This window comes from Lachnellula hyalina (genome assembly GCF_007821495.1).
Source record: "Lachnellula hyalina strain CBS 185.66 chromosome Unknown contig00058, whole genome shotgun sequence".
NCBI classification, from domain to species: Eukaryota; Fungi; Ascomycota; class Leotiomycetes; order Helotiales; family Lachnaceae; genus Lachnellula; species Lachnellula hyalina.
Window position 1 is genome coordinate 122771 of NW_022157172.1, and position 19647 is coordinate 142417.

Below are 19647 nucleotides of genomic sequence, written 5' to 3' on the forward strand. Positions count from 1 at the left end.
CTCAGCATCCCATTGGACAAAGGTGCATGACAACACAACCCAGCCAGCTCAGCTCAGCTTTCAACTGTATAACATTATAATGGATGCAGCATTCATTCCTTCAGAGGTCGTAGTCAAGCATTTTGTTTCTCATAAATTCACTCTCGAACTTGGACCCTCCATCACCAGCTTAGGAAAACCCATCCGCGATCTCATTTTTGGAGTGGTGGCAATCTACTGTGTGACTTCTGCCGTGCAAGCTGTCCTCTCCCACAAACATAGCCGGGGGTCTTCAAAGGACTAGAAGAGCAGGCCGGAGCATAACCCAAACAAACTGCCTGAGTGTTTCCCCGCAGGTTCAGGAAAGCTGCAAATATTTCATGAATTGCATTTGATTTCTTCCTCAATTGCTCTGTTAAGAAGTTTGGATATCTCTCTCCATTCCTTGGCCATGTATTTCTCCAAGATATCCCTTACCTTGGCCTCGGCCTTCCTTTTTGCTTCTGCGCAAGCTACATACCTCAATCCCGAGTTGAGTTTTGGTCAAGAGAACAAGTAAATATCTCTTCTTTGTGTTATCCACCTCAAAATCTAACTTGCGACTCCAGAATCTCCCCCAATCTACGAGCAGTACCCAACTTCCATATCATAGGCAACCCCAAACCCCCGGAAATCCTATCCAACAAACTCGTCCTCACGCCACCAGTGCCAGGAAACCAGCGTGGAGCAATATGGGCCGAGAAACCCCTCATGCACTCATCATGGTCGGTGGACGTAGATTTCCGCGCAACTGGTCCAGAACGAGGAGGGGGCAACTTCATGGTGTATCTGGCAAAGGATGGGCGAGAAGAGATTGGCACAGCGAGCATATACACAGTTGGGCGATTTGATGGTCTAGCACTGGTCGTAGACCAATACGCAGGCTCCGTAAATATCCCCAGTCCTCAAGCCAAGTCCAGATATTAGCTAACAGTATTCATGTACAGGGCGGCTCCATAAGAGGCTTCCTCAACGATGGCAGCACCGAATATAAATCTCACCACAGCGTCGATTCCCTCGCCTTCGGTCACTGCGAATACTCATACCGCAACCTGGGCCGTCCCTCACGCATCGCCATCCGCCAATCCCCCGACTCCTTCAGCGTTGACGTTGACGGCCGCCGCTGCTTCGACTCCCCCAAGATCAAGATTCCTCTGGGCTACTACTTTGGCGTGTCTGCCGCGTCAGCAGAGAACCCCGACTCCTTTGAAGTCTTCAGATTCGTTACCACCACCGATAGCCATACACCAGACGTCGCGGGCCAGCCAGGTGAAGAATTCGTAGCTGCGCCAGACAACCAAGCCCAAGCACAGCAACCGATAGGAAACACGCAGAACACGCAACGAGACATACCAGAAGAAGTCCCAGCGTCCCAATACACAAGCTCAGACGCGCAATTCGCAGATCTGCACAACCGTCTCCAAGCTATGATGCGTGCCTTCTCAATGCAAACCCAAGCCTTTCAAACATACCAACAGCAATCCAATGCCCGCCACGAAACGCTCTTGCAGAGAATAACAGCCATCGAAGCTAGTGCTAAGCAGCAAGAAGGAACTGGCAAGGTGCTGAAGGATATACAATCCGATGTCCGCCAAACGAAAGCCGATCTGCATAATGCGCTGGACCAACATGTTGCGGGACTCAAGAGCGCTGTGAGGGAGGGACATTCTAGCGTTCTTGGCACGCTTGCAAATACCGGGACGGGGCTATGGAAACTTGTGTTTGTGGTTTTTGGGAGTCAGGCGCTGCTTGTGGGCGCTTTTGTTTTATATAAGCGGAGAAAGGCGAATGGGCCGAAGAAGTATCTGTGAGGGGGGATGTGGGGGAATGTATTATAGGAAGGGAGTTCGGATTGCATGGTATATTAAAATGCACAGACTTCACATCAGGTGAATGAAAACTAGGATACTGATACATAGTGCGTAAAAAGTCTAAACATCTACCTACCATGCTGGAAAATGTACGTCGTGTTGGTCTCCCACCCGTGAGTCTCAAAAACTGATATCAGGACCCAGGTATCGCACCAAGCGGCGTTTCCCTCTCCTTTCCTTAAATCACATCTCCAGTTTCATTCAAGGCTTCTGTTATTCTAAATTCATAATCTTAGGTCTTTATAGTAGCACTTCCTTTCCTTTTCTTGGGTCCTGTCCTTTCCCCAACCAGTTAGTGCCACCCATCAGAGGCATAGGTACAAAGCACACCGCACGCCTCTTAACTTTTTCTCCATGTTTTGGAAGTTGAATATAGGTACCTGTGTATGTATTGCGTCATTTATTAAAAGTCGTATGGGTATATAAAGTAGGTAGGGTAGGGTGCTGGTATGTGGGGTAGGTACCTACGGAGTAGTTTAGGAACCCGAGCCGAGGGTTACCTACTAGAGTAAGAGTCTCTGGGGGTACGATAAAGAAGGCCCATTTTGTGCACGGGCTATACCACCCAAATCGCATAGAAATAGGCTATTCTTAGGACATAGTAAATAAAAGCTTTTGAAACTCGATAGGGAATATCTTATAGTAGTACTTATTATATGTACTCTTTTTATATTAGAAAGTATAATTATTATAAGTTGGTGGTTCTAGTATGCACAAAATGGGCCGGTTATTTCGTACCTGTAGAGTAGAGTAGTGAGTCATGTGACGACTTGGTCAGAAATACATTAGCTAAACTTCCCCAGAATGCCAGTAAATCTTATTCCGTAGTCAACATCGCCATCTTGGTACCTCGAAGTCCCCTTATCCGCAACGTGATCAGCGTTCATTAAAGAGATTCATCAAGCAGGTACCAGAACAGTCACAATAGTTGGGTTTTGCTTGCAATTCAAACCTGCGATTTTGGAACCTAAGCACTTGAAGAGAAAGCGTATTACTTTGAGGGATGTAGCGACGTAGGTAGATTAGGAAGAGGTTATATCATGTGGCTTACTGTTCCTGCTGAGAGATGGAGGAAGGTCGTACAAAGCGCAGTTGTTATTCAGCGGGTATGTATGGCTGAGGAACTATGGTATCAAGGGACTTATACTGGTCTAGATGCCCGACTAACACTTGTGTTAGTCGGAAGGGCTGGAAAAGACTTTCGATGATGCAAATCCCAAGGTCGAAACTTGAATCATCGAAGGTCTCCAGAAGTGGAGGGTGCAGAGAAGGTATTCTCAAGGCATCGGTCGCATTAGCATGTATTGAGGGAAGTAGAGGTTAAGATAAGGGACAAGAAGGAAGAGAGGATGAGAGGGATAGCTTTGAGTTGAAACCCAGGGAGTGGATCAGAGCGCCAAGCCTGAAAGGAAGAAATGCAGTAGAAAGTAAGCCTTAATCAAAGAGGTAAAGTAAATCAAATCTCCTCGACCACAAGCCCATAAACATCATCGCTCATAATATAAATAACAATCAAAATCACAGCACAAGAAAGCCAAGTCAAAACAAGATGTCTCAAATGTTCAATTCTGAATGTCAGAAGTATGCGCTTAACTAATCCAGAGTATAACTGATTATCGCAGATCAAATCAGAATACCAGTCCCTTTATCACGCCCAATTTCCCAGCGCCAAAAGCAAAGTCGAAGATATCAGATCAAAGGTGCGGATCGCTATGAAATCAGAAAAGCCGCATAAAAAACCTGAAGAGGACGCCCTCATGCTGCTATTTTTCTACCATGGAGAATCAATCCATCTCCCGTGCGAATGCGAGCGAACAGGATTGTGGAGAAGAGGTAGGAGAAATTGTGACGGCGGCCGGAGAGTCTAAAGCGGAAAGGCGGAAATGCGGGGTAAGTAGGTGAATCAGAGAATTAAACACGTGTGATGCTTCCTCTGTTTCTTATTGAGTCAGTACAGATTATTGCTAGACATCGTGAAGAGCAGAGAAGTAAGCTCTTGAGAAATACCAGACATACCTTTGTCTGGGGAGGTTCAAGAGCTGCAACGATTGCCTGTTTGGGAAGATCTTGTAAGTAGGGGTCCAAAAGTAGGGAAGGGGCGCAGCTCACCTCATCAAAGACATCCTTTAGTTTGTACTGTGTCAAAGCACTGCATTCGACATACTTCACGGCACCCAATTCCTTGGCCATTCTCTCGCCGTCCTCCTTGCGGACTGGTGTCATCTTTTGCTTACCCAGCTTATCCCGAACACTGGGGTCATCTCTTAAATCCGTCTGGGTGCCAACGATCAGGCAGGGGACGCCGGGGCAGTGATGGTGAACTTCGGGGAACCACTTCTCTCGTACGTTCTCGAATGAGGCGGGGGAGGTGACGGAGAAGCAGACGAGGAAGACATCGGTCTGGGGGTAGGAGAGGGGTCGGAGACGATCGTAATCTTCTTGTCCTGCGGTATCGAATAGTCCCAAGGTGTATGGTTCATCGCCGATCCTGTGTTCACCATACCATTAGCGCTTAGTTCTTCAAGATGCAACCAATTCACACTCAATCTGCGCGCCCAGATTGGATGTCCGTTCCATGCTGACTCAAAATCCTCACAAAGCGGGGAGAAGGTTACTCACATTACAGTAACAGCGTAATTGTCAAACACCGTAGGAACATATTCGCTGGGGAACTTGTTCGTAGTGTAGGAAATTAACAGACATGTCTTTCCAACAGCACCATCGCCGACGACCACACACCTAATCGCGCGCACTGTTAGCGATGTGAACCCCTCAATTCTTGAATGCCGCGGCGAAGAAGAGCGCACAGGTCTAGGCAGATGCAGATAGATAGTGGGGGAAGGGCTCGTACTTGATAGTTGCAACAACCATTTCTGCGGTTGTGTAATTGATTGATCCCTCTTAACCGCCTTTACGTCAAGTTTCGATGTATTGTCTTGCAGTATCTGATCCGGTCGACGAAGATGGACGCGTGTGGTACGTTGGATGGATGCAGGACGAGGTGCAGACAACACAGAAGGGCGATGTTGAGAGAGGAGAGGACGCGGATAGTGCGATGGTGGTTTGTTTGGGCGATACGATACAGGAGTCTCCGAGAATTATTTGTTCGACCTTCCCTTCCACTGACTATCTTCTAGACCAGGTTGAATTGAATTGAATTGACTCGTCGTCCACCGTTCCGCCTGGAAAGCAGGTGGAGCTATTTTATTTTTCGGTTCGACAGCGGCTAATGTCTTCTTTTGTCCTCTTCTCTTCTCTTCTTGTCCAATTCACACAACTACCAACGCCACGCAAAAAGAAGATGTGATACCGAGGTGTAGGAAAGGTACGGTATAATGTGGAAGGAAGCACAATCGATAGCACCGGGCAGGGCCGATTAAAAGGCAGCTGGATATGTAGTGGATCGGGTAGAATGGGTGGGATTGATCTAGTACGGTACGGGTACGTGTACTAGTAGAGGACTGTAGGTACAGCAGGAACAGCAGGAACAAACTGCAGCCACGGTACTTGACAGCAAGGTAGTCTGTCGATTCCAAAGTTCGGTGCACAAGATGCGTCGCAAGGATCGAGGCTGAGTGGATGGATGCAAAGTAGAGATGCGGATTGGGCTGCAGCTCACACAAGTGATGCTTCAAAAGAGGAAGCCTTGGTCCGGTACATGTACTGGAAACAACGTGGTCTGCTACCAGATGTCGTGAAACAACAAGCGCGCCTGGATATTGAGTGGAGGGTCACCAGTGGGGGGGGGGGTAAGTACTTGAGCTGATAGGTTTGTATATGATAGACAATTGTAGATTATATGTCGATTATATAAGATAATGTCTTCAACTGGCTGCACTTTGATATTGGATGAAACTTCCTTTAAAAGTGACATCCACCTGTGTGCTTCTTGTAGCCCCTCCCCTCTGGAGCATACGACAGGGGTATTCTTGTTAATTCCAGGGGACTTCACCCCCACACGCCTCCATCTACAAACCACTTTATATCCAGATTGACGTACCTCACCTGTTACACTTCAACGGCACATCAATTCTCTAAATCCATAACCCGAGGACTCACAACCGGCAGTCAAAACACATCCTACACCTCCAACCCAAGACCAAGACCAATAGCATACACATCTACACACCACCTCACCTCACAATGTCCTCACCAGCAGAACTCCTCACCCTAGAAATAGACACCCTCCTCGAACAATACCTCCAAAACCTGCACACCTACACAACCCTACGATCCCAACTCTCCTCCTTACAAACCTCCGTACATCCCCCTTTCCTGCCTTCCTGCCTACCATACCTCCCCTTCTACGTGCCAGAAGATAGCCAACTAACAAATCACCCAACCCATAAAGGTCTTCCAAAACATGTCCCGCGCAAACTTCCACCCCATAGGCGTATCCCGCTACGGCGCTTCCAGCTACAGCGCTCACATGCGCGCCGAGACGCTCTGCAGCATTCCCTCAGACGCGTCTTCCATACAAGTACATCCAGCGCCCCTCCCAGTCCCAGCTTCCCCCGCCACGACAGGAAGCGAAGAAAAGGAAAAGCAAAAGGAAAAGGAAAATGAGAATGAGAATATTCCAGCAAATCCAGCCGAAAGAAAAGCATCTCTACGAATGTTCGGCGCTTTCGTACCAGCAGAATTGAAAGCTGCGCAAGGGCAGGCGGTGCTGTTGGTGCAGGATATAGTGCCGAGGATCGTGCATGTAGATAGGGAGATGAGGGAGCTAGAGGTTAGGATTCGGAGGGCGAGGAAATATAGGACAAGGGAGGAGGGGAAGAGTGGGAGAGCTAGGGAGGTGGAGATTGAAGCACATTAAGATCTTACGGAGTATGCATGTAAAAGATTATACTGTACATTTTGATTAATCAGACGCTGCGTAAGGCTAATAGTAAGCAAAGCCATATAGGATATTCCCATCACAGAGCTACCAAGCAAGAAAGGCCAACCCCTATACTTAATACTCAAAGTCATCATCGACAGCCGGTCCCTTGTTCTTCGCCACGCTCTCCTGCTTCCTATACATCTCAACCACCTGCCTACTACTCGTCGCCTCCTCCACCTTCTTATCTTCCCTTACCTTAATAAACCTCGGAAACCTCAAACTAATCCCCTTCTCCTTCCCATCTTCAAGCCCCTCCTTACACCCGGCCTTATACCTAGGAGACAGTGTCAAATCCGCCGTCCTCACCTCCCACACATACCTCGGCTCGAACCAGACATCGGGTTGATGCTGGTTTCCGCTGCTGTGGTCGTAGAAGGGTTTCGCGCGGTCAATGATGAGGGGTGAGAGTTCGGCGTGCAGGGTCTCGAGGACGGCTTCTGAGAAACCTGTGCCGATGTTGCAGATTGTTTCGTAGGTGTCATTCGAGGGGTTGTGACAGGCGAGGAGGAAGGCACCGAAGACGGAGGTGCGTTTGCCACGGCCGTAGTAAGCACCTAGGACAACGAGGTCGAGAGAATCGCCTACGCCTGCAAGATAGTCTTTCTTGATCTAAGAAAGCATTAGCGGGATTTAAAATAAGAAAATGGGGGGAGGGGGGGCAGCTTACCTTTAGCCAGTTCCTACTCCGCTTGCTGGGTTCGTAAGCACTTTCACTGCCATCAAGCATCTTGACCATGAGACCTTCACATGAAGCTTTCATACTATCATCAAGGAAGGTCTGGATCTCGTCGATTTCTTGCCCATCCATGTGTGTAGCGAATGAGAACTCTCCCTCAACTGGACTGAACGCCTCATGAAGAAGTGCTCGTCGTTCGCGAAGAGATTTCCCAACGAGTGCTTCACCATTCAGGAACAGGAGGTCAAAAGCAAAGACGCAAACTTTGACCTTCACATCCTCAACTTTGACATCTTTCTTCTTGCGGGTCATGAGTTGCTGGAAAGGAAGAACTTTCTTTTCATTCAAATCCCAGGCTACGGTTTCACAATCCAAGACGAAGGACTTGGTATCATCTTTCACCCACGTATTAAGCTTGGCTAGGATATCGGGATACTTCTTGGACAAATCTTCCGAATTGCGGGAGAAGATCGCCGCAAGTCCGCCTGATGAAGTTTTGTCAGTGGCTGATTGGGGACCTTTATATTGCAATGGAGAATCCTTGGCAACGTAATGGATCTGGGCTCTCTCGCCGTCATATTTATACTCGCAGGTGAATGTCTGGTTTTCGAAACGATCGAGAACCTCGGTGATAGATTTGGTGGGTTTTGCCAACATCGGTTTGAGAGGAACGCCTGGTTGAAGTTTGCAATTGTCTTGCAAGTTGAAGAGGCCATGCTCAAGCATTGCTGGTATAATAACATCGTAGCTGGGAAGCTCGCTGCGACTCATCAGTAAACCGGTGCAGAGTAAAATACTGGGAACTTACCTATACACTGCCTTCAGTATTGACTCGCCCTTAGCCAATTGTTCTGTACTTGGGATTTTCCCAGAACCTTTCGCTTCTACCTCATGACAAACCATAGCTTGAGCAAGTGAAATAATGGCTGTCCTCTCAGCGAGACCCAAGCGAAGTTTACCTTCAAGAAATCGGACGATGAACTTCGCCTCACTGGCGCCTCCTTTGTCCTTGGTAATATCAATCTTTCCAGTCGTATGTCCATCAGCAGCCGAGAGCAACTTCTTGATTCTGTCAACCTTCTGTCCTTGAGCACCATTACCCGACGTTGTGGCGATGTCTATGAGCGCCTTGTGAACTCCCCTGATAGTAAGGGGTTTCGGCTTGAACATAGTAGGTTGGTTTGCTCTGCTCTTAACGGCAACTAAGCCCAAGTCTCCAATTTCCTTCTGGTCTTGCGTGACCACTGCCAAGCTACGACCTGTTGATTCGCCAATGGCCTTCTTGATCAGGGATTCGCCAATTCCTAGCTCAATGCCAGCATAATCCGCCGCGAGCTTGTTTATCATGAGGAGAACGGTTGGCAGAAGGTCGTCAGGGGTAAGTCGTAAAACTTGTCGAAGGAATAATGAGCAGTGTGCCTGGATGACAAGTCTCTTTGAGGTCATTTCGACCAAAGAGAACGTAGTACAGAGAGCTGCATATGGAACTGGCTCTCCTGGTTTCCAATCGGGGTATGGATCCTTGGCCTTCGATTTTAACGTGGTTTGAACTTTCTCACGAGCCTTTGCAGCAATCTCTGGCTTCTCATCCTCTTCATCATCTTCTTCCAGGCCCTCTTCGATGTCTGATGCCGATGCCGATGCACTGGATCCTCTGCGCTTTAATGGTTCTTTCGATGAACTTGGTTCTTCAACATCATCACCATCTTCTTCCTTCATTTCCTTCTTGATTTTATTAGGTGGAGGTGGCATGCTTTTGAATTTCTTAGAGGGCTCGGGCTTTGGCTTGGGTTCAGATTTGGAGCTGGAGACAAGGAGCTGGTCATCATCTTCTTCTGTCTTAATCGATCGTCGAGGTCGCTTGAGAACTGGCTCATCATCTTCGTCGTCTTCCTCCTCTTTAACAGCCTCTTCCTTCGCTTTCTTACTCTCTTCCTTCACCTCCTTCTTTGGAGGTGGTGACCGGGAGCGCTTCTTCGTTTCTGTGAAAGCTTGTGTCAGGATGTATTGACTAGCATTTTCCAGAGCACCTACCTGTTCCAGGCTTTACATTCTCCTTGGAATCGACAGCCTCCTCATTCTTGATCTTTGGCTTGACCTTAGTATCGGAATCTTCATCCTTCATGTCGACGTCTTCATTTGCCACGCTTGCGCTTGAGCTCGGAGTGCCATTGGATTTGGATGAGAATGATAGCTTCGATTGCTTGGGTGTGGGCTTCGTGAAATCTCCATTTGGAGCCTTGAAGAACTTGCTATTGACAAACATGGGTTAGCAGAGATATTCACGTATCCTGGAGAGGTACTGGGATCACCGCACCCTAAGGTGGTCTGGGAATCTTTGACATACCCCAACGTAGCTTGCTTGGGAGGCATTTGGGAGAATGATTTGTAGACTTTACTTCGTGTCTGTGACAGCAGGGTGTAGAGAGCCCTTCGTGAAGCCACGATTAGAGAAGTGAGGGGCGTTTCGTCCAAGGCAGGCACATGTGTTGATCTGGCGCGGTGAGTGAGGATTTAGAATCAAAACTTCTGCATGGTAGGCTAGATGTGCTTCGGAGATTCGTAGGAGATGGTTCTTGGAGTATCAATACAGCTCGGTTGTACTTATTCGTTATATCTTCAAAGTCTCAAATGTCTGGCTCTTGGCGCGTCAACGAATTGAAGTCGCGTCCACCGCGTAGATGGATTTACTGAATCGCCCCACATCATTGATAGACACGCCCCGCCTGAGTCAAGGCATGAGGGCGGTGAGTCGACAAAGCCCCCGTAAATAAATAACCCCCACCAAGATTGTGGAATTTCCCAAATCAAGACACGACAGCAAAACATGGCCGCAGTTCAAGAACTCGCAGAGAGAGCCAAGATGGACACCATTTACATCGATACAGATGCCGGAGCCGACGACGAATCCGCAACGGGCGCAGAGAGTAAGCCCTACAAGTCTTTGGCCCACGCATACATTCAACACAAGGGCAGTGAGGGGAAACAATACCGATCGCGCGCCTCAATAACTGGTCCAGTCAGCGCAGATGGTGATCCAGCAGAGCGATTGATATGGAAGGAGCCTGCCAAATCTGCAGTCAAGAAAGCCCAAGGCGCATTAGACGCATACAAAAAGAAGGTGTTGAAACAGCAGCAACAAGCAGCACAAGAGGAAGAGAAGGAGAAGTCACGGCTGAAGACGCTCGAGGATGCCAAGAAGATTGTCCTCACCGAAGACCCATCCCTCCCAAAGGCCGTCAAGATTACAATTGGCGACAAGAACGTTGATTTGGGCGAAGGAGATGTAAAGGGAACTCGAGTGAAGGTGTCTGGTCGCATACATCGATTACGAGAGCAAAAGCAAGCTACCTTCCTCACATTGATCGATGGATATGGCCATCTACAATGTGTCCTCGCCGGTGACCTCACGAAAACCTACGATGCCCTTACCTTTGCCCAAGGCACCTCTTTGACCGTCTACGGCGAAATGCGCAAGGTACTCGCCGGTCAACAAGCCCCTGACAACCGAGAACTTCATGTCGATTACTACAAGGTCATTGGTCGAAGTCCTTCAGATGCTGAAGCTATTACCAACAGAGTTTCGAAGGGGCAGGATCAATGGGAGTCATCTATGTTGGACAACCGCCATCTGGTTCTCCGTGGAGACACCGCTTCTTCAGTCATGAAAGTCCGGTCTGCAGTTGAATGGGCATTCTCAAAGACATACATGGAGATGAAGTTTACCAAAATTAGCCCTCCGGCTTTCGTGCAAACACAAGTCGAGGGGGGTTCAACACTGTTTGAACTGGATTACTATGGTGACAAGACATATCTGACTCAATCATCTCAACTCTATCTTGAGACCGCTATTCCTAGCTTGGGTAACGTCTACTGCATTGAGAAGTCATTCCGAGCTGAGAAATCTTTGACCCGAAGACATTTATCTGAATATACCCACGTTGAGGCCGAGTTGGATTTCATTGACTTTGAGGATTTGCTTGACCATTTGGAAGAGGTGATCAGCAGGGTATGCACCACTATCTTGGCCGATCCAGTAATTGCTGGCTACATCAAGGAGCTCAACCCCGAGTTCAAGGCCCCTTCCAGACCATTCAAGCGCATGCGATACTCCGATGCCATTGACTGGCTCAACGCTCAAGATCCCCCAATCCTCAACGAAGAAGGCAACCCCCACGTGTTCGGCGATGATATTGCTGAAGCTGCTGAGCGAAGAATGACCGACTTGATCAACTTGCCCATTCTCTTGACTCACTTCCCAGTCGAGATCAAGGCATTCTACATGAAGAAGGAAGAGGCTGATCGCCGGGTCACAGAGAGTGTCGACGTGCTAATGCCAGGTGTTGGTGAAATCGTTGGTGGCTCGTTGAGAATGGATGATTACGATGAGTTAATGGAGGCGTACAAGCGCGAGGGCATCTCACCCAAGGAGTACTACTGGTACACAGAACAGCGGAAGTAAGTTAATTTCTTCTCACAAAATAGCAAACATTGACGCAATAAATAGGTATGGGACATCTCCTCACGGTGGATATGGACTGGGTCTGGAACGATTTATCGCCTGGATCTGCAAGCAGCATTCCGTGCGTACCTGCTGCCTATATCCCCGCTTCATGGGCCGCTGCAAGCCTTGAGCTGATTTGCTTTGGTTGCTTTTGATGACGAGGTCCGTTTTGGTGATGAGATTCTCTATAGATTCCCTGGCACGCTTCCCTTTTCTACATGACGATCAATGAAACGATGTACTGGTAGTTAGATGTTAATTGATGAAGTGGATGATGCCCAAATACTGCTTTATCAAATCGAGATATCGACCACGTCTTGAATTTGAACTTTCGGAAATGTTTCGGAATACTTGTATCCTTAATGCCAAGATAGCTAGCCGCACATGACCTTCAAAAAGGGGGCGAACACCTGCTGAACTTGCTCAGCTCAGCCTCACGAGCCTCACTACTGGCCCCCATATCTTCAGCACTGTACAACAGTTTTGTGTAGTTGTCATCCGTTCGCGACTGCAACGCGGTGCGTAGTAGAAACGGCTGCTAGTGACGATGCGGCTTTGGGTTGAAACGGTGCAATGCAGGGGGGTGGAGTTTGGGACAGATGGGGATTTAAATAAATGCTCCGTACGTGGGTTTGTTTTGAAACAAACGGGACGAGTGGTAGGAAAAGAATATGGGTAGTTGTTGTGTGGCGTAGAGGAACTGGAGAGTTGTACTTCTAATAATGTGCTTTGGGAAAGGACGCAAGGAAGGGTCAAATGACCTACCTACTACCTCAAGCTGCATGAATGAATGAGACTCAATTCTTCAGATGAGACTTTTGACTCTGCGCTTTGTCTTGAACGATGAGATAGCTGTCTCGACTGCCATCGGAGACGGGTAGTTTCTCCGAGATAAGTTATTTCTCGTCACGACGTACTTTTGTTATACAGAGGGGGCGGGGGCTCCTATGACTCTGTACTGCCTTACCTTACCTACCAACGTTTGGGAATCAACATCCATCTACAGACTTGTGGAGTAGTTTGGTGAATAAAGTCTCCTATACTTCATGATTATTATAATTTGACACTATCAAGACCAAAGGTATGAGGCAACATCCTCTGATTGGCCGCCAGCTGTGCCCCGACTTTGAAAATACCGCGCTTGGCTGGGCTGGGTGGGGTGGTGAGCATCGCTCGTCTGGCCACCCCTATCAAAACGGAACCCCTGAAAAAGCCCCCTTGTTCCTGGATATCTAAAGCGGCACCAAGTTTCAATACGAACGAGGCTCGGCGAGGTACACCAACGAGACCAAGTGGAGTGAAAGATGGCTGAAGGATAGGCGAAAGATAGGTGCCGCTTTTCCCTCCAATCTCAAGCGCTAGGCTGTCTTCAGCCTAGCTGAAATCATCCACCGTTCCTGCGAAATTAGGGATTCCCTTTTCGGGGACGCTCCCTTTGTCGTTGATTTCCATTCTCTCTCTCTCTTACGATGTGAACTTTCTCCTCCCCAACTCTTTTTCTGCTTTCAAAAGCCCTTTCTTGCTTCTTCTTTACAACCAATCCCACACTCGTTAACCAGCTGCTCTTTCTTGCTTGCTGCTTCTTATTTCCCTTCCATCATTCTATTTGCTATTACTATACAATACAATACACCTTTTATTCAGACACCAACCACGCTCTCTCGCCCGCCTCGTCCAGCCATCTATCTTGTCTCCATTCTTTGTTCTACTATCTGTTGAATTCCCCCCTCTCACTCTGCTACCGGTGAATTGGCCTCGGGAATCCTGTCCGAATAGCAGACCAGACGAATATACACACGAATCCTCCCGCCTTCGCAGATGCTGTCTCGACCGATTTCGACTTGAACACTTGTATACAACCATACTTAATTTATAGGAGCATTTTTGTTCATACCAAACATTATTTCTCCAACCCGACCTGCAAAGATTCAATCGGACCAAACCACTCGAGCGTGTCAATTCCATCCCTACATTCCTTGGAACCCAAACGCTATATCTGAGTGTCCATTTATACAATCATCCACAACTACGTGCCTCATCAAGGCACCTTTAATCTTTCAAAACGGCTGTACTATCATCCCTTGTGCGGGACAGCTTTGTCCTGCCACCTCATCTTCTCGGGATGCAGGAGACACAGACTGCCAACCAGCAGAACGGACCCGGTGCAGCGACTGCGAACAGATTCCCTGGCCATGTCTCCAAGCCATCCAACAGTGATACCGGTTTCTCCCACGGTGCATATTCTCAGAACCAATACTCAATGGGTGGATATGGCGACAGGCATCCGCGAAGAGCCAACATCCCTTCCATAAATACACAGCCCATGGTTCAGCAGGGTCAGAATGATATGCAAACCCCTGGAACGGGGTTCGACATGCAATTCACGCCTTTGCTCCCTTCCCAACTCCTGTTGGGTTCACCTTTCCAGTCTGGAACACCAGCAGCTTTCGCAAGCCCTCAGTTCCAAAATTATGCCACGTTCCAGCAACAACAGCAGCAGCAACAGCAGCAACAACAGGGCATGGGAAGTCCGATTCAGCAGATGTCTCCTCAGATGTACCAGAATCTCGTATCACCATCGACGTATGGAGCTCCTCAGTTCTACCAGCCTCAGTCACCCACCGGTGGCTTCTCGGCGATGCAGAACCAGATGCAGCAAATGCAAATTCAACCCTCCTCGCCCGTCCAAATGTCTCCAGGTTTGGTTTCAGGAACTAGTAGGACCGTTTACCTAGGCAATATCCCCCCGGAGACGTCTCCCGAGGAGATATTGGGACACGTGAGAAGTGGTCAAATCGAGTCTGTTCGCCTTTTGCCAGACAAGAACTGTGCTTTCATTTCATTTTTGGATGGGAGCTCTGCCACTCACTTTCACTCGGATGCAATTCTGAAGAAGCTTTCGATTCGCGGGCAGGATATCAAGGTTGGATGGGGAAAACCTTCGCAGGTACCAACGTCGGTTGCCCTGGCTGTTCAGCAGTCGGGCGCTTCAAGGAACGTTTACTTGGGAAATCTAGACGAGAATATTTCAGAGGATGAGCTTCGTGAGGATTTAAGCAAGTTTGGTCCAATTGACACGGTCAAGATTGTTCGTGAAAAGGCAATTGGCTTTGTGCATTTCCTTTCCATTGGCAACGCCATCAAGGCTGTGTCTCAGCTTCCACAAGAACCCAAATGGCAGTCACCTCGTCGTGTTTACTACGGAAAGGACAGATGCGCGTATGTCTCCAAGACCCAACAGCAGAACGCTGCTCAATACCTAGGTATTGCACCTGGGTATGCTCATGTGCTCAACGGCGCTGATCGCGACCTCATCTCGAACGCTTTGGCTCAACAATCGGTGGCTGCTGCCGCTGTTGCTACAACTGCTGGAGGAATCAACAACCTGGGTAACCGAACAGTTTATCTAGGAAATATTCATCCCGAAACTACTATTGAAGAGATTTGTAATGTTGTTAGAGGTGGACTTTTACACCACATTCGATATATACCCGACAAGCATATCTGCTTCGTCACATTTATTGACCCTACTTCGGCGGCTTCATTTTATGCTTTGAGCAATTTGCAGGGCTTAATGATTCACAACAGGAGATTGAAGATTGGATGGGGAAAGCATTCAGGCGCTCTCCCGGCTGCGATTGCTCTTGCTGTCAGTGGTGGTGCTTCACGAAATGTTTACATTGGGAACCTGGATGAATCATGGAGTGAGGAGAGATTGAGACAGGACTTTTCTGAGTATGGTGAAATCGAGCTAGTCAACACCCTTCGAGAGAAGAGCTGTGCATTCGTCAACTTCACCAACATCGCGAATGCTATCAAGGCGATTGAGGCCATTCGTGGGAAGGAGGAGTACCGACGATTCAAGGTCAACTTTGGCAAGGATCGTTGTGGAAACCCACCCCGTCAAGTCCAAGGACAGTCTCAACAATCTCCCCGCAACGATGGAGTAAACTCCCCACCACCAAACAGCGGTGGGCTCCAACCTAGCCAGGCAGATTCATCCCCAACTGGGTCTGCAGCACCCGGGTCCGCCAATGGCGCCCAGCAGAACTTTCAGTCCACTCCTACACCATCCACGATCCTCAACGCAGGCAACAACAACCCCCTCACCATGTACTTGAACCAAGTCTCCCAAAATGCCCAGGCTCAACAACAGCAACAACTCGACCCATTTTCCGTGGCTCAACTTCAGCAGCAGCAACAACAAGTCCTTGCTGCTCAGCAAGCAGCTCTCTACGGCGGTTCCAACTCTCCATCTAGCATAGATGCCCACGAAATGCCGCAACAAAACCAGGGGATGGGCCACCAGCAAAGTGCCAGTATCAGCGGCATCAATGGCTTTCCAAACTCGTCCAGCAACGCCCCTACCATCGGCGGCTTGCTCGCCCCTGCACGTAGCCATAATCGCGCAGTCAGCTTGCCAGTGTTTGCACAACAGCAGCAGAACGGGGCCGTGCAAGGCGATAACGGGGAGCAGCAACGAGGCCGAGGCCACCAGTACCAGTCCTCGTTCTCAGGAGGTCTAGGAAACGGGAGTGCTTTTGGCAATGGATATGGTTTAGCGATTCAGGATGGGAATGGACTGAATGGACTGAATGGATGGGCAGAGGAGGAGGTGGTTGGAAATTGATTTGATGTTTGGGAAACATGGGAAATTTGAGGGCGTCAATCTTCAACTTATCATCTGCATGGATATATCGTTGTAATACCTTCCTTCTTGTGTTTGTTTATTTCCTTTGGTTATCTTTTATATCTCTCTTAGTAGTTCATGGCATCGGAATGGATTTTTTTTTCAGCTGAATTGTAGAACGATACGTGCATGTCTGCAATGGATTGCACTTGTATGAGTTGGGTGTCATGTGTGGCATGGGGGGAGATGAATGAAAGTTCTATGCTAATGCCATGCATGGATGGGTTTTATCGCTGGGTTCATGTCCGTGTGGCTTTGCTCGTGGCTTGAGCTGAGATTCCGAGATGTCATGGCTTGGATAATGTATAGTATGTCGTTGAACCTATCTATGCGTTCATTTATCTACCAGTATACCCTCCCTATCCGCATCTCTCTAATTCGATCCTTGAACCTCGGTATCCTACCAAGCGAACACCTACTGTCTTATCGAGTAACTAGCTAGTTAGGTAGGTTTGGCTGGCTTCTTCCACTCTCTCTCTCTCTCTTTCTTAGTATAGTATAGTTCCTTGAGAGACTTTATCGATTAGATGGATAGAGCTTGTTGGATTAATGGAATGGGATGAATGGGTTCCAGACTTATCAGGGCCTGGTCTTACGCAGACTTGACTTGCTTATTAAATCTGCGTGGCGGGTTTTCTGTGGATGGATGGTTGGATGGGATGGGTGGGTGTGTGTGTTTATTTATATATGGTAATACTGGTCTTAGATTGATTGATTAAAGGTCTTGTAAGATATTATATTAAATTAAAGTATTACAACTGTCAAGGCATGGGTATAATTTCCTTCCGAATAACATCTCAATCTCGATCCTCCTGGGTTTTCCCTGCCTCTAGACTCGATTCTATAACGGAAAAATACCCGGTTATCTTTCTACCAACGATTTTACATTGCATTTCTGGGGCCTTGTGAGGTAATGGCGTGATCTTCTATGGTCGTGTGTCTAGTTTCCTCCTGCGACTTTCTTGTTGTATATCAAACGATCCTGGGCTGAGTGAGGTGTTCGGTCCACTGATGGCCATGCTTGCGATTGATGGTTCCGGTTTCAGCTGCTTCTTTCTATCCATTCGACTTGTCCCGTGCAATCGACGCCTCTTCTCAACAAGCCGTGGTAATAGACGGATTGGAGAATTGTGATGGATGCCCCCATCATGACATTACAGCAGTGAGGGACGTTGTGGGGGGATGAATGAATGTGCTTAGACTTGCAGATGATGGTGTCGATGATGTCTTTGAAATTGTAAGAGGCCAGGATATTTGATAAGGTAGTTGTAGTTGTGTAGAACAGGTGAAAGTGAGGGGGCGAGCCTAGGTGCTTTGCGATTCATTCTATCCCTTCTAAATTCTCTAAATTGGCGATCTAGCGTATTCTGGATATTTATCTATGCCCTTTAATAAATGTCGAATTATATTGAAATGATGTGGGTTGGGGAATAGCGCCTTATTCTTGCTCTTCGTCTTGATAACTATTCACATGGATGTCAGTAATTAGTTTCCCCGCAACATCAATCTACGAATCTTCCTTCATTCAGAACCAGCTCTTACCTCAACCACTGAGCCCCAAGTCAATAACACGATCAACTCCCACCTCTCGCCAAACGCCTGCATCTTACGAATCCTCAACCGTCCCCTCTTTTTCCACTTCAAAAGCCCTTTTCCAAGATACTCGGCCAGAATAAAGTGCTCCTTCCCGTCTTCAACAAGCACCAAATCCCCCTGATCATCCAACAGATTATTCCTCGTCCGAATCCAGCAAAACTTCCTCGTCTTGCGTTCGTTTCCCAGCTCAAACTCAAAGTCATACCTCATATGCGTCCAAAACCCTGCATTAGCCATACTGCCCCAGCTCACTCCAACCGGATCATTATCCAGATCGCCAACGCCAAAAGTGTTACGTCCTATCAGCGCCAGATGCGCAACACCCACGCTTTTCCCCGCTTTATCAGTCCCCAGCCTCAGGTTCACGCCAGGGACATTCGGCAAGAACGAGCGGTGCTCGAGATAGTAATAGTGATCCGTAGCTGTCAGATCAACAGGGCACACCCTCAGATTCGTTACAAAAGCATTGTACACAAGGTAATCAGCAAAGTCATCGTCCTCGCCGCCGATCCCCAGCCCGAAACTCGCAGCAATGCTATCGTAGAAGGGGGGCTTGGTGGAGGGAGACTCCAATGCGGTTGATGTGGCGGTGTCGAAAGGATTTGCTTTCTCTTGCGCGGGCGTGGGACTTGGTGCGGCGTCGACTTCGCGGGCGATTTTGTCGAAGCGGTAGTCGAGACTACGGCGCGCTGGGGGGTCGTCGTGGAGAATTGATCGTGGACGGGGAGCGGGGTCGACTTCCTCGAGGTTCTGGAGCGCGGATTCGACGAGTGCTATTCTGTCGCGGAGTTGCAGCATGGTGGAGAGAGATGCGAGGATGGGTATAGAGGTAGGGGTGAAATCATGATTTAGCAGAAAGCAGGAGGCAGAAGAGGAGGAGAAAGAAAGGGGAGAAGGAGAAAGTTGAAAAAGGGAGAAAAGGTAATTTAGTCACGACGAGATGGAGGAAAGACGACGAATATTGACAGCAGGGGTCCTATTCAAATTAGGACACCCACTTATGCCGCCACAAGATACCACGGAAAGGCGAGGAATGCGATAAAGGAAGCTATGCAATAGATAGAAAAGTCCGGGCTCTGCATTTGAAGGTCGGTGTGGTGGGCGGGATGATGTGATGTGATGGGATAACAACAATGACAGGGGATGAAGATATCTAACCGGGTGACTCGGAAGCGGATTTCTCAATGTTCCATCATGGTCATCTGATCATGATTTCGCCCTAGGAACAAATGTGACAAGCGTCTCTCCAACATAGTATTTTTCTTTTGGGGATCATGAAGGTATGCTTAACGGGGCTAAGAAATAGAATTTGCTCAAAATCGGCTGAGCCAAAGGGACATACTTATTATATTATCTCTCAAGTTTTACTCGAACCGAGTTCTTTCGCTCGCTTAGTATTTCAGGGGC

General features: G+C 48.3%; 6 protein-coding genes across 6 annotated transcripts; 3 read left to right on the forward strand and 3 right to left on the reverse strand.

Annotated features, from left to right (window-relative positions):
• Nucleotides 1-430: 430 nt before the first annotated feature.
• Nucleotides 431-1829, forward strand: LMAN2L (VIP36-like protein; the record flags this gene model as incomplete). Its single annotated transcript, XM_031150026.1, has 3 exons — nt 431-534; nt 588-906; nt 966-1829. 3 exons carry the CDS (start codon nt 431-433, stop codon nt 1827-1829), a joined length of 1287 nt encoding a protein of 428 aa, XP_031005754.1.
• Nucleotides 1830-3905: 2076 nt separating this feature from the next.
• cdc42 (Cell division control protein 42-like protein) lies at nt 3906-4798 on the reverse strand (the record flags this gene model as incomplete). Its single annotated transcript, XM_031150027.1, has 2 exons — nt 3906-4377; nt 4509-4798. Coding segments are annotated over 2 exons (762 nt in total), but the record flags the coding sequence as incomplete, so codon positions are not given.
• A 2048-nt stretch (nt 4799-6846) lies between these two features.
• cdc17 (DNA ligase) lies at nt 6847-9823 on the reverse strand (the record flags this gene model as incomplete). Its single annotated transcript, XM_031150028.1, has 5 exons — nt 6847-7383; nt 7442-8210; nt 8259-9432; nt 9485-9702; nt 9798-9823. The coding sequence occupies 5 exons, from the start codon at nt 9821-9823 to the stop codon at nt 6847-6849; spliced, it is 2724 nt and encodes a 907-aa protein (XP_031005726.1).
• A 454-nt stretch (nt 9824-10277) lies between these two features.
• DED81 (Asparagine--tRNA ligase, cytoplasmic) lies at nt 10278-11912 on the forward strand (the record flags this gene model as incomplete). Its single annotated transcript, XM_031150029.1, has 1 exon — nt 10278-11912. One exon carries the CDS (start codon nt 10278-10280, stop codon nt 11910-11912), a length of 1635 nt encoding a protein of 544 aa, XP_031005758.1.
• Nucleotides 11913-14076: 2164 nt separating this feature from the next.
• On the forward strand, nt 14077-16584 carry nrd1_0 (Negative regulator of differentiation; the record flags this gene model as incomplete). The annotated part of the gene is made up of 1 exon (XM_031150030.1): nt 14077-16584. One exon carries the CDS (start codon nt 14077-14079, stop codon nt 16582-16584), a length of 2508 nt encoding a protein of 835 aa, XP_031005747.1.
• A 1463-nt stretch (nt 16585-18047) lies between these two features.
• LHYA1_G005081 (uncharacterized protein) lies at nt 18048-19038 on the reverse strand (the record flags this gene model as incomplete). The annotated part of the gene is made up of 2 exons (XM_031150031.1): nt 18048-18107; nt 18187-19038. 2 exons carry the CDS (start codon nt 19036-19038, stop codon nt 18048-18050), a joined length of 912 nt encoding a protein of 303 aa, XP_031005746.1.
• Between the last annotated feature and the right edge of the window lie 609 nt (nt 19039-19647).